At 43.1% G+C, this 14,950-nt stretch overlaps 1 protein-coding gene across 2 annotated transcripts in view; it reads right to left on the bottom strand.

Moving 5' to 3' along the window:
- The window catches only part of ZNF423 (zinc finger protein 423), a 223,763-nt gene that overhangs the window by 103,896 nt on the left and 104,917 nt on the right, over nt 1-14,950 (bottom strand). For both annotated transcript variants that reach the window (XM_083370194.1, XM_083370195.1), the window contains 2 exons: nt 10,397-13,620; nt 1,415-1,499 (listed from right to left, as the gene is read on the bottom strand). In XM_083370194.1, the coding sequence (XP_083226320.1) occupies nt 1,415-1,499; nt 10,397-13,620 (3,309 nt within the window). The remainder of the gene's footprint in view (nt 1-1,414; nt 1,500-10,396; nt 13,621-14,950) is intronic.

Genomic DNA, 14,950 nt, shown 5'->3' on the forward strand with positions numbered 1-14,950 from the left:
AGATAGATAGATAGATAGATAGATGATAGATAGACAGACAGATAAGATAGATAGATAGATAGATAGATAGATAGATAGATAGATAGATAGATAGATAGACAGACAGACAGACAGACAGACAGACAGACAGACAGACAGACCGACAGATAAGATAGATAGATAGATAGATAGATAGATAGATAGATAGATAGATAGATAGATAGATAGATAGATAGACAGACAGACAGACAGACAGACAGACAGACAGACAGACAGACAGACAGACAGACAGACAGACATAGATAGACAGACAGACAGACAGGCAGGCAGGCAGGCAGGCAGACAGACAGACAGACAGACTCAAGAGAGCAGAAAGAAGAATGGTGGGGGAACAGATGCAATACTTAGGAAGTTCAGAGAGTATTTTGAGATGAACCAATAAGTGAAAACTTGATCCATACACAACACCGCAAAGGTAAGAATCTTCTAAACTCTGTCTATACCTCTCCTTCTTCAAATGCTCATTACTTGCTGCATTAATAGAAGAATTTTCAGTTGCTGGAAGAGTCACAACCAAACTCTTCTGCACTAATTAAACACCACCTTAACTAGGATATAGAATTCTGGGCGTCACATTTCAAGAAAATCTCAAAGGAAAGGAAAGTAATGTAGAGAAAAGCAACAATCAAAGAACCAGACAGTAAGTGATGAAAATCAGTAAAGATCAGAATTATTCCTCACCCCGTCCCCTGCCCTCCAGTTAAAACAGAAATTCTATGTTATAAGGTAGAAGATTTTCAAACTCTCATTGTCATATGAGGAATTTGACTCTTAATTATGTTTGAAATCATATTTTCTGTTAATGGTGGTTTACTGTTTTCTCTGAATCCCCAGATCACCATTCCATCTCCAGAAACCACTGCTTCATGAAGACAAGAATTACCTTAGAAACGTAGCAAATGGAAAACCAGCACAACTTTACGGTTACCCTGCTACATGTATGCATACATACATACATACACACACATACATATATTGAAGCAACAATCAAAACAGCATATCTTAACTAAGACTGCTATAATCTATGATTACAAGATATGATCCCAAACCAGAGGAATCAGACATCACTGTTTACACCTAGTATCCTTTCTTAAAACAATAGATCTTTAAGAAAATCAAAAGAAACTACACAATCTTGACCCCTGAACGTGACTTAAAGGTCTTAATGTGTACTCCCCTGAACCACACAGAGGTGAGCTGGCAGAGATTAACTTATAGAGAAAGACTAACCATATCAAACAGTCCATCTGAATCACACCTAAGCAGGAAATGTCAACTCGTCGTCAAAGAATCACAAAATAAAAATGCTACAGACTAAACGGAAAAGTTAACAGCAAAGATTAAGCCAAAGGAAGCAAGGCTGAGGACCTCTTACCAATCATATGATTTGCAACGTGGATTTGTATCTCTCTTTCATTTTCAAAGGTCATCTGGCACTTGATACACTGGTAAGTCTTCTTCTGTTTTAAGAAAGGGAGAAGAAAAATATAAGGCAAATAATCTTTTTTGCTATGCTAGAACTCTTGGTGTTCTAGTAGTAACACAGAACTATTTTATGTCTTTCTGAAACGGTTTACATTGTGGTTTTAGCTTAATCTGTACCGCCCTCTTTGGAATTTCAGTTACCACGAAAAGCAGGTAATAAGTTCTATACATCAATGTTTGAAAACCTCCATAAACTTTTCAAATTCCTCCAGCGGCACTACTCTTTACAAAAAAAAAAAAAGTACTCTGTATTCCAAACTATCAGGACTTTTAAGAATGAAAAAGTAAATTATGTTGGATGGACTCAAAGTGGTGATAGGTGTGCCACTGAAAAATCAGAAGGACCAAGTTAGAGATAGATCATCATGGGAAAAAATACATCTACATATAGTAAGTAGATATTATAGTAAGATAGATAATATCTATCACCAGTAGTTACTGAGTGCAGGAATAACAGAATAAGAGAGTTGGAAAGGGTCCTGGATGTCTTCTAGTCCAACCCCACCCCACCCCACCCCTGCTCAATCAGGAAATCCTACAACATTTCAGACAAATGGCTGAAATGTCCAGGAATGATTAGCATCGGTATTAAAATTTAAAGGGTTCACGTCAGAAGGCGAAGAAGTCCATTAGAAGCCCCTTGCTAAAATTTCTTTCCATTTTTATTCTTTGCACAACAACACACTTTGCATTACCAAGTGAAACAGCAGAAAGTTTGGCTGCTTGGAAGCAACATCATGAAAGGTAGCTTGATGTCTGGTGCAGGCATTCATACAAGTAATCTCTGACTTGCAACCCATTCATTTATAGAAACGCTTTGAAGTTAAGACAGCACTGGGGAAAAAGTGACTTAGGACTTGGCCTTTCCACTTATGGCTGTCCAGCCTCATCTTAATGATGGAGGCAAGTCACTGTTCCACTAATTAATTTTCCTCACTGCCAGGAAATTTCTCCTTAGTTCTAGGTTGCTTCTCTCCTTCATTAGCTTCCATCCATTGCTTCTCGTTCTTAATCTGATTGTTAAGCTGTTTGATTCTTTCAGCAAAGCCCAGCATCCAGGAGTAGAAATAATCCATCCATGAGGTGTTTCCAGCTTTATTTTCAAAGTTTGAATGACTGAAAGCCCACATGACTTCTGGAAAGCATTAAGATGGGAGTTCACCGTTCAATAAAGTCACCACAGTCCAGTAATTCAACTTTGATTTATGTTAATGCAAGACCAGCTCAATCAAATGAACAGTAATACTATACATTCTGCTCCAAAATACCTAAAAAACTTTTTTTAGGGAATGTTTTATTGATCAGTGAAAATATAACACCAGCTGGTGTATCTTTCTTTGTTTTTTATTACTCTTAGACAGTGGGATTCCCTGTAAGTAAGGACAAGGATGGCAAGCTTAGATTGTTAAAAGTGTTCCAAGGGTTTTATTCCTTGCAATAAAACGTGTCTGGTCTTTAAATAAGAGGAATGTGATTGCAGAAAAAAGACATTAAAGAAACTAGAGAGTATCCACAGAATAGCATGCACGTATTCCTTTTGGAAGTAAAAAATAGAAATTCTAGGAAATATTAGCAATCTATAATGAAACATGACTTGGGTTTTTTTCCCGCCCTCTTTATTCTTTTTCTCTTTTTCTCATTTATTATGCATTTCCTGTGCCAGGCTACAGAAGCTTAGCTGGAAAAAGCAATGACACTGGCTTGTTTTATTCAAACCGACAAGAGGTTTGTACTCAGAAGTGGCAAGGTTGTATCTTCCTAGCAATGACACCAGGAGAAAATGTCCAGGAATGATTAGCATCGGTATTAAAATTTAAAGGGTTCACGTCAGAAGACGAAGAAGTCCATTAGAAGCTCCTTGCTAAAATTTCTTTCCATTTTTATTCCTTGCACAACAACACACTTTGCATTACCAAATGAAACAGCAGAAAGTTTGGCTGCTTGGAAGCAACATCATGAAAGGTAGCTTGATGTCTGGTGCAGGCATTCATACAGGTAATCCCTGACTTGCAACCCATTCATTTATAGCAACGCTTTGAAATTAAGACAGCACTGGGAAAAAAGTGACTTAGGACTTGGCCTTTCCACTTATGGCTGTCACAGCATGCCCACAATCACATGACCAAAATTTGAGCACTTGGCAACATCAGACATTTACAATGGTCACAGCATCCTGAAGGTCATGTGATACGCCTGGAATACCGCATCCAGTTTACAAAAAAGATGTTCAGTCTTTGGGAAAAGTGCAGAGAAGAGCAACTAAGATGATTAGGAGACTGGAGGATAAAACGTTTGAAGAACGGTTGTATGAACTGGTTATGTCCAGTCTAGAGAAAAGGACTAAAGGGGGTGGGGGGATGACAGCAGTATTCCAGTATTTGAGGGGCTGCCACAAAGAAGAGGAGGGGGTCGAGTTATTTTCCAAAGCACCAGAAGGCAGGACAAGAAACAATGGATGGAAACTAATCCAGGAGAGAAACAACCTGGAATTAAGGAGAAATGTCCTAACAGTGAGGACAATTGAACAGTGGAACAGCTTGCCTTCAGAAGTTGTGGGTGCTTCATCACTGGAGTTTTTTTTAAAGAAAAGACTGGACATCCACTTGTCTCAAATTAGGGTCTCTTCTTTGAGCAGGGGAGTTGGACTAGAAGACCTCCAAGGTCCCTTCCAGCTCTATCCTGATTGATTGATTGCCATTTGAGACCTTCCAAGCTGGTGTCCAACTAGCAAAGTCAATGGAAGAAGCCAGATTCGCTCAACCACCGCAAAATTCACCTAACAACAGCAATGATTCGCGTAACAGCAATGACAAAAAAGGTCATAAAATCAGCCATGGTTCACTTAATAACTTCCTTGCTTAGCAACAGAAATCCTGGTCTTAATTGTGGTTGTAAATTGAGGACTGCTTGTACACCTCAAATATGAGTAACAAAATGTGAGAATGCATATGGAAGGGTATAAATATCCCAGTACAAGAAGCTGAGAATCTCATTCAAACTGAAAACCTGCATCTGCCACTCAGCCTTGGGTCCCAACAGGGTGCATCACCTTGGAGATGGCTGACAGATTAAGACAAGAAAGAAAGAAAGAAAGAAAGAAAGAAAGAAAGAAAGAAAGAAAGAAAGAAAGAAAGAAAGAAAGAAAGAAAGAAAGAAAGAAAGAAAGAAGAAGGAAGGAAGGAAGGAAGGAAGGAAGGAAGGAAGGAAGGAAGGAAGGAAGGAAGGAAGGATAGAAAAAAGAAAGAAAGAAAGAAAGAAAGAAAGAAAGAAAGAAAGAAAGGAAGGAAGGAAGGATAGAAAAAAGAAAGAAAGGAAGGAAGGAAGGAAGGAAGGAAGGAAGGAAGGAAGGAAGGAAGGAAGGAAGGAAGAAAGAAAGAAAGAAAGAAAGAAAGAAAGAAAGAAAGAAAGAAAGAAAGAAAGAAAGAAAGACTGCGTACTCCTTTCCAGGATGTGCTACACAACTCATTAAAAGAGAATTACCAAATCAAACAAAATTATCTCATCTTCTTAGCTGTAATTGTTTCTCAAAAGCTTCTTTACCATAATACTTTTCCTCTCAGTGTTTACTTTCAAGAAATTTTTAGAACTTTCCAAGTCTCAGCTGCTAAGTTTCCAAGATGCACTTGTTAGTTACCGTAGTATTAGAATCCAGGGCACTTCCTATATTTCAAATCTACCTTTCTTTCCCTTCTGAGCTGAGATACTGAGACACGCTTACATTTAATCGAAGCATGTACTCCTACTGTTTTTAATGTAATCTCAACATAGCTTCTCTCTGACTATACTTTTTTTCCCTAATCCTCCACTGTTGGGCTCTGTGTAAAAGGGGAAAAAAATCAATAATGACCCAGGGAAAAAAAAAAGAAGAACTGGTCAAGAATTATACAATAGTAACGTCATTTGGACAGCTCAGTTGGTATTTCATGTACAAGGCTGGCTGCGTAAAAACTACATTTTACCTGTTGTATTACAAATCAACAAGAGATTAGAAAACAGAGAACAGTGTGTTGTTCAATCTAGCTTCCCTAGCTGTCTTCGACGTACCTCTTTAACAAGCTACTGAAATTTACGCTTCTCCGAAAAATGCTACGAGCGCTCAGGGGCCCCTACCTATAATTCTGAAATCTGCTAAAACCTTTAAGCTGACTTGCAAGCAGCCTCGTTCAGAAATATATATACACACAGAGGCATATATGGATGTCTCTGCGTACGTTGCATTCAGAAAGTGACTTCTACAAGGATGGGAATAAGCACAGGAATTACTAGGTTCCTAACTTGGATGCTGCCAATTTTAACCGAAACCTTTTCGTCTCCTTGCATCCTAAAGCTGTGTTTCCCAATCTTAACTATTTTAAGATGTGTGGACTTCAAGTCCCAGAATACCTCAGCCAGCAAGCCATGCTGGCTGGGGTATTCTGGGACTTGAAGTCCATGCATCTTAAAATGATTGAGGGTGGGGAACACTGTTCTAAAGCAGCAGGCAAGGTTGACTCAGCCTTCCATCCTTCCGAGGTAGGTAAAATGAGGACCCAGATTGTTGGGGGCAATAAGCTGACTTTGTAATAATGCCGCTTGGGGGGGGTGTGAAAGCCCTAATAAGCAGGCATATACATAGAATGAAGGCTATTGCTAAGCACATTGATTTGTGCTTTAGATTGTAAGCCGCCCTGAGTCTTCGAAGAAGGGCGGGATATAAATGGGATTAAAAAAACAAAAAGGAACAGACCCTTATTTGTTGGTCAAATAAATAAAAACAGGGAGGGCATATCTTTCTAACCAGCTTTCCTCATTGTGCAGTTTTCCAGATACACTGAGCTGACAGCTCCCGTATTTGGCCTAATTGACCAGGACCTGGGGGCATCGCCATCCCAATCCATCTGAAGAATATCAAGTTGATGTCTTTTTTTCTGAAAAATAAAGAAATGACAGTTTGGGGAGGGAGCTGAATATCCTCCACGTGCAGGTGCATTAAGCCTAAAAAAAGCCTGATGCAACACTGCTCACCAAAGGTGGGATCTTGGATCAAAATGGGAGGTGAGCCAATCACGTTCTACTCACACTTTTCAAAAATGGAGGTGCTGTGGGAACACTCGTCACAATTCGGGTACCATCTGAATTCAGATAATTTGGTACTCCACAAACAAAGACACTCTCGTTACAAGAAGAATACCCAAATTCCTGTGAGAAGGACCCACATTCTTCCTTAACTGATGAAGGCTGAAGAAACAGAGCAGGGTCAGGACAACTGATAATCTGCCTGGAGGACTAGGAGGAGATAGATCAGGGCTCTTCAAACTTGAAACTTTAAGACTTGTGGACCTCAACTCAGCTTGTGGCCCTCGTGGATGGCCGAAGAATTTTGGGAGTTGAAGTCTACAAGTTTTAAAGTTGCCAAGCTTGGAGTCCCCTGGGTTAGACGAAAGAGGCACAGACCTTGTTTTCCATCCATCTATCTACTAAGAGAACTACTCCTGTTAATGATAAATGGCAGAAGTAAAATATTAGCATATACACCAATACCTTCGGTAAAGTGTAATTTGGCACCAATCTGAATTCTGATTTTTTTTTTCATTCTCTTCTACAAGAAAAAAAAAATCTGCTCTCTTGGGATACAATTTTAACACATTTACTTTGTTGAAGAACTTAAAGTCTCTCCAGAGAAAAGAGGAAAAATGGAAGCGCTTCTTGAAGGGATATACTTAAAAGTAGGTGTGAAGGGGACAGCATCCATTTCCATTCGCGGAGACTGTGAGGTAAGCCAGAAGAATAGTAGTTAAAAAAACAAAAACTGTGCAGTGAGTGTTTGAAGTACTGCAGCCACTGTCTGTGTGCAACCACACAAAACTAGAATTAGCCTGTCATAAAAGTCGAAGCCTTTAAAAGTCCAGGTTCTTTAAGAAGAGAAGGGCAGAGTGCAACCAAGAAAGAAAAAAAAGTAGAAAGACGGGGACCAGGATAATAAGTAGTTTGGGATGACGAAAGCCCAAGGGGCTTCACGCTGAAGGGAGAGGTGTTTCCATTCTGTATTTTATTCTCTGTAGAATTAGACGTATATCACAGCTGGAGACCGGTCTAGTCACTGATTCACTTGACCTCCAGCAAGCACCGCAGCAAAGCACGGAATGAAATAAAGCAAAAAGGAATTTTAACTTGGAATTGTTGCAACACCACCCCACCACCCCAAATCCTTTGAACCCAACATATTGCCCTTACTGGCAAAACCCTCCTGGATGACTGATTCCCAGGAGGTTGCTTTGTCAGACGATTTCAGACTCAAGTGAGGGGAAAGACTCTTGGATGGGTATTGGGCCAGAATAACAGAGTTGGAAGGGAGCTTGGAGGTCTTCTAGTCCAACCCCCACTCAAGCAGGAAAGCCTATACCCGTGGTGGCGAACCTATGGCACGTGTGCCACAGGTGGCACACAGAGCCCTCTCTGTGGGCACATGCACCGTCGTCCCAGTCCTAGGCCTTCAGCTGGGTTTTATAAAACCTTTTTGCTTTAGGCCTCCGCCGCTGTGTGCAAAAAAAGAAAAGAAAGGTTTAATCAATCAATTTCAACTTCTTGCGGGGAAAAAAAAGATCTCGCAAAGTTGGAATTGACTGAACTTTTTAGTCCCACCCAGTCTGCCATTACCACCGCAGCCATGCCCACCCAATGGGCCAATACCCACCCAACACCCAATGATACAGAAGTGGGTTTTGGGTTGCAGTTTGGGCACTCGGTCTCTAAAAGGTTCGCCATCACTGGCCTATACCATTTCAGGCAAATGGTTGTCCAGTCTCTTCTTAAAAACTTCCAGTGTTGGAGCACCCACAACTTCTGGAGGAAGGTTGTTCCACTGATTAATTGTTCTGTCAGGTTGCTTGTCTCCCTGATGAGTTTCCATCCGTTGCTTCTTGTCCTGCCTTCAGGTGCTTTGGAGAATAGCTTGACTCCCTCTTCTTTGGGGCAACCCCTGAGATATTGGAACATTGTTATCATGTCACCCCAGTCCTCCTCTTCATTAAACCAGACATACCCAATTCCAGCAAACGTTCTTCATATGTTTTAGTCTCCAGGCCTTTAACCATCTTAGTTGCTCTTCTCTGCACTTTTCCCAAAGTCTCAACATCTTTTTTTGTAACGTGGTGACCAAAACTGGATGCGGTTTTCCAGGTGTATCACATGACCTTGGGATGCTGTGACCATTGTAAAGGTGTGCTGGTTGCCCAGTGCTCCAACTTTGATCATATGATTGTGGGGATGCTGTGACAGTCATAATTGTAAAGATCAGCCGACAGGAAATTTTTACCTTTACCTTTTCTTAAACTGAACATACAGTAAATGAAACAGGCCTAAAAAAAGCTCTTCTCCAGATAATGATTAAATTTCTTTGCCTCCCAGTGACTCTGCAAAGTTCTGAATTAGTGATGTGTAATAGGGCTTACTCAGCTTTTCTCAATTCCCATTTCCAATCTTCACTTTGGAGGCTGAGCAAAGCAGAAAGATTAAAGAATATGGGACAACATGTTGTAAGGAAGGTCCCACTACATCATTTTTCCTTCTTCAGAATTTAAATGTTAAGAGGATCCAAAGAAATGAGATCCAAAAATTATCCGATTATCTTCTCTGTAAAAATTATTTCTAATTGAAAAAAATATCAGTAAGAAATTAATTATTTACTGAGATGCATTGCTTCCATGTCCAATAGTTTTCAGGCAGATGACAGCAATTTTAGACATTTTTTTTCCAACTCTGCTAGACGTAGCTTGCAGAGGAATAAGGCTCTACACAATATTTTTAGGGTATGGCACTTCATTATCACTTAACCATGAAACAATCTTTATTTCCAGCAAATGATCCAGCCTGTAAGTAAAGTCACACGACTTGTTCAAAGAGCATTACCACCACCCAGATTTAACATTAAGAAAAGTTAAAAGTTTAAAAGCTTAAAAGAAAAAAGTGAAAACTGAAACCTATGCTGCTTCATTTTTGCAATTAGGCATCCATACTCAGGTGTTTGAGAATAAGGTCTGTATAAAAGACATACGTCAATCCAAAATTTTATCCGGTTTCAGCCTTCACACAGAACTCTCATATATACAGAATTTTATGTACCAACTCTAGGCTTTGGAAGAGGCAGATAGACACAAAGACATTTTCAGTTCTAAAATAGAATGCAAGTTTCTCCTCACCTGTTGGCATCTTAAGTCGTATTTCATGATTTATGATGAATGTATTTTCATGTTGTATATGATCATGATTACCACTATTACTTGTATGTACACTGAGAGCTTATGCGCCGGAAACCAATTCCTTGTGTGTCCAACCACACTTGGCCAATAAAGAATTCTATTCTAGAGGTAGTCCTTGCTTAATGACCAGGACCAGAATTTCCATCACTATGCAATGTGGTTGCAAAGTGCAATGTCACACGACCATATCACCTAGTGACAGCAGTTCCAGAAGCCCCCCCAGCTACTGTTGTTAAGCGCATCATCGTAGGTCATTAAGCAAGAACCTCAGTGATCACGACTTCCAACCTCCTGCAAGCATCCCCATTGACTTTGCTCATGAAAAGCTGGTAGGGAAAGCTGCAACTGAGTGTCAGGTGATTGCAGGATGTTCGGCTGATCAAAGTTCTGGGCCAATTGCTGAGCACCCAAACTGTGATCACATGACTGCAGCAGTGTTGCAACTGCAGGAAGTTCAAGGGCCAATTGCAAACACCACTTATGCAGCCCAACTGTGCATTTGAACAGTCCCTGAATAAGCCACCGTTAACTGACAATCACCTCTATACATTTCAAACACGTAAAGTGTTGAACAGAATACAGATTTGTACCAAGCATTTGTAGTGATATTCATGAAAATCTACGGCAATACTTACTCTGGGAATGGGGGACGTCTGTGTACCCTTCTTTTGGCCACTGGTTTCAGGCGTCAGGTCTCGATGATCCAGCTGGAGATGGCTCTCTAGCTCTTCAGCACTTTCAAATTTGACACTACACTCTGGACATCTCAGACTACCACAAGGTCTTTCGCTAATGTCTGGTACAGTCAGGCCCAAGGACTGTCCATTGGTGCTCCGAGCCATGCAAGCAGCACACAGACCGTATGGTAAACCATTAACATCCAGTTTCACCAGGTCTTGCTTGTTTCTAAAGTCTTTCAAGCACAGGGCACACTTGTAGAATTTCTGCAAAGCCTGGCCGTTGGGCGAGGACGTGGCTGAGCTCCCCACCAATTTTTGCATATGGAACGTTCCGTGGATTTTCAGCTCCAGAGTCGAGGTGACTGTCTGCATGCAGACAACGCAGCGAAACCCGGTTAGGGAATTCCTAAGATCAGGATGCATCTGGCAGTGCTCAATAAACTCCTCTTCACTTTGCAGGGGCATTTTGCAGATCCGACATGTGCCCGTGTCCAAGCTCTTGCTGTGAGTTACTTTATGTTCTGTTAAGGTCAGGAGCGATGGGAAGCGCTCCCCACAAATAGGGCACATATAATGCTTTGCTGGACCCCGATGGGTCTGCATGTGCTCCCGGAGGCCATTCTCTGAGAAAAAGGTCCTTGAGCAGATATTACACTTGTGACTCCCTTTGATGAACTCTGCTTTCTTCCTGGAACAATCGTCCTCCCCAGGTCGGATGTTATGATCCCGCAAACGATGGTTCTGCAGAAGGACTTCCATTGTATACGCAGCTCCGCAAATATCACAGCCGTACATAGGTTCGGAAGCATCAATGTCATCCTCGCTAGCTTCGTGGCTATTGGATGTATCTGGGTTTTTGATCAACATGTTCTGGATATCTGTCGACTCGGCCTTCTTGCTGGCTGGTGTCATGCCATTGGCTGTGCCATTCTCAGCCCCTGCATCAAAGACACAATGCTTCTCCCGCAAATGTTTTTCGAGGAGAATAATGGCATGGAACGCCTTACTGCAGAATTTGCAGTTGTATTTTTTGCTGTGGGTCGTGATGTGGCACTGCAGCTCCACCTCTGTGCTGAAGGTCTCCCCACAGAAGATGCACTTGTGTGACTTGGCGGGGTTCCCCAAATGGCTATGCTTCACGTGGATCTGGAGGTCCACTTCCTTCCGAAAATCCCAGTTACATGCTGTGCAGCGGTACATTTTCTTCTCATTGCTGTGCTTGACTGCCAAATGCACTTGGATGGATACTTTGGAGTCGAAAACTTCTTGACACAGGGTGCAATGGTATAAGACAAACGTATGCATGTCCAGGAGATGCTTCTGCAGATCATCCACCGACGAAAATTGCTTGTCACAGCTCTCGCAGACATAATGTGTTGAGGTCGTCATGTAATGGACAGTGAGATGCTGCAGAAGAGAGTCCTGGGAATCAAAGTCTTCTTTGCACTGAGGACATGACTGCTTCCTTAACAGCAACTCTAAGTGCAACTTCAAATGGGTCTGGAAACTTTCAAAGTTGGAGAACTTCAGCTCACATTGATTACATGGGTATTCACCATTGGAAACAGAATGGACACTAGCGGAAAGCCGTTGTCTTTTGGGGGAAGAAACTTCAACATCCGAAGACACTGGGCTCTGCTCACCTTTGGACTTTTTATTGTGTGCCAGTGGAATGTTCTTGTGGTTTTCTTTAATATGTTTTGTTAGCTTGAGGATGGAGCCAAAAATGGGAGAGTTCGTGCAATACGGACAGGAATAAACTTCCATAAAAGACTGAGAGGGTTGAACCACAGGAGAATCCAACTTGGAGTTCCCAATGTTGCAGTGAGTTTGCTGGATGTGCTCAGTCAAAGAAGCTTCGGTGAGAAAGCCCATGGAACACTGGTTGCAAAAGAAGGCGTTGTTACCATCTTGTGCTGTGGCTCCCGGCCCACAATGGGTAATACGGATGTGTTCCTGCAGACTGTTGATATCAGCAAACATCTCTGGGCAATAGTTACAGTGGAAAGCAGAGATGTTGCTGAACTGCATCATCGGATAGGCATGGTTTTTATGCACTTTCCGCACGTGTTCGTTCAGGTTGTATAAGGTAGGCATGGATTCAAGGCAAATCTGGCACGTGTGGTTTTGCTGAGGTTTATCTGTATGGATGGTCTTCAGATGGATCTCCAAAACAGCAAGACTGTTGAAGTCGCGTTTGGTGCAATAAGGGCAGCTGTAGGCTACTTTTGACCAAGTCTGGCCCTCTTCCCTTTCCAACGATCTCATTTTCTTCTGCCCCCTCAAGGGTTTCAGGGTCGAGTCAGGTGTGGAGCCCCGTTCCACCGATGCACTGGAATCTGGTGTGGCGCTACTCATGGAGGCCACGCTGCCCAAGACGGGGTCTGGGCTGATGCTGTGGTTGCTGGAATCAGGCTGTCGATGGCTATCTAAGTGGCAATAAACTTCTTCCACGGAAGAGAACTGCTCAGGGCACATGGGACACTTATGTTTTTTGTTGGCATGAGCTTGGTGGATGTGGGAGAGGAGAGAATTTTCATCGGCAAAGACCTCCGGGCAATGGATGCACTGCAAGTCAGCCTTTTCAGACAACTGTGGATGGCGGCTCATGACGTGCTTCTCCAGCTCTTCGGTCTGGCTGAAGGTCTCCTCGCAGTAGTCACACATGAAGTCGTCCTTCTTGGCCTCCTTCTCGCTCTTGGCCAGGTGCTCCTTGTTCTTCTTGTGCGCTTGCATGTGGCTTTGCAGGGAGCTGGTGGAGGAGAAGCCCCGTTTGCAGACCGTGCACTTGAAGGGCTTGCTTGAGCTGTGAGTCTTCAAGTGGATCTTGAGGTGGTCGCTGCGGGAGAAGGCCGCCTCGCATTCGTGGCAGTGGTACTTCTTGTCCCCCGTGTGCAGCTTAATGTGCCGGTCTCTGCTCCTCTTGTGCTTGAAAAGTCGGCTGCAGTAGGTGCATTTGAACGGTAGCTTGTCGCTGTGAATCTGCTCGTGCCTTTTAAGGTAGCTCAGGCGAATGAAGGACTTATCGCAAAACTGGCAGGGATACGGCAGGCCGGTTCCCCCTTCCTCCTCTCCGATGCCGAGATCACACCCATCTCCTATCATCTGAGTGGGTGATGCAACGTCTTTGCTGGAGGGAGATGAAGCTACCCAAGAGAGTTGTGGGTCGTCTTCGCCATCTGTAATGGGAAAGCAGAAAGGAGATTAAAAACAATTCCCAGTGCATCTGTGAAAACAGGGACAAAGCCAGCCGTTCCACAACACTATGGCCCTTCTGCTACCACCGGCGGTGGGGAGGGGGGGGTGGAAGAAAAGAGAGTGTGGGGGGGGAAGGAAGGAAAAAGAAAATCCACTGCTGAAGAAAAACAAAACCCCAAAGAAACAACGGCACAAAAGCCGAAAGGGATATTTGAGTAGAAGAAAGGAAATTCTCCCCCCCACTTGCACAGAACTATCTCTCTGGGAAAAAAGAAAACACAAGAGAAAAACAGTTTCTGTTTGCAGTTGCAGGAGATCACTATTAATGCAGAGCCGTTTCTCTTTCCCCCTTGCCCCTCCCAGTTGCCCCAAGCAGGTTTAACACCTGTCTACTCGATTGCCAAGCAATAAACAGCCAGTCAGGAAAAGAGAAGGCAGCCAGGCTCAAAGTGACACAAACATTTCGAAGAGCAGCTCCGGCTGCAGCATTAAGCGCTGGAATGCAAACCTTTCCCCCCCCCCCCCGCAGATATAAGTCGGAACGGATTTCAGATCATACTGGTTGGAACCAGCAGCTCGGTCCGAAACATGGAAAGCTAACAATGAAAGAATGCAGCCAGATTCTCTCCCTCACCCACACAGACCCAGACCCACGGAGAACCACTTAACGGAGGTGCCACCTAAGCAAGATAGATTTTTTTCCCCCTCCAAACTGCACCCTGGCACTAAAGCAATCCAGAAATGATGGGTCAAAGCTCAACGGGTTCAGTGGCTTTCCAGCCACCAATGAGAGTCTGGGGATTTTGATTTTATTTCGGAAGCAGGAAGAGGCAACTTCTCAGCCGCTGCGTTCTAACTTTAAAGGTGCTCCATCTCTGTGCCGGGAGGCAGTCGGGCTGCAGTGCCAACCTCGCGCCCTGTGTGTCTGCCAACTCTGCAGTCAGATGGCAGCCACTCCAGCAGTAGCCGGAGATGGCAAGCATTTCTATAGCGTGGCGCCTGGGAATCTGTTTTTTTTGGGGGGGGGAGGGAGGAGGAGGTGGGGAATGTTGCCATATTGTGGAACAAGTACCCGAATTGGGATGCTGACTTGATTTAGGCAGGCTGGGGTTTGTGCAGATCTTTTCCCTTGCAAAGGAAAGAAAAAGAGGGTTCAAGTGGAATCGATCAACCATAAAGGACGGCTGACTCTACATAGGTGCATCTTTCTTCCCCAATCCAAACATCAATCAGGGCAATTGCTTCACTCTTTCTCATGTCTGCACTGTTCAGACAAATGCACAAGAATGATACGGATCCTTGCTCAGCTCT

This window comes from Vipera ursinii (genome assembly GCF_947247035.1).
Source record: "Vipera ursinii genome assembly, chromosome: 10".
NCBI lineage: Eukaryota > Metazoa > Chordata > Lepidosauria > Squamata > Viperidae > Vipera > Vipera ursinii.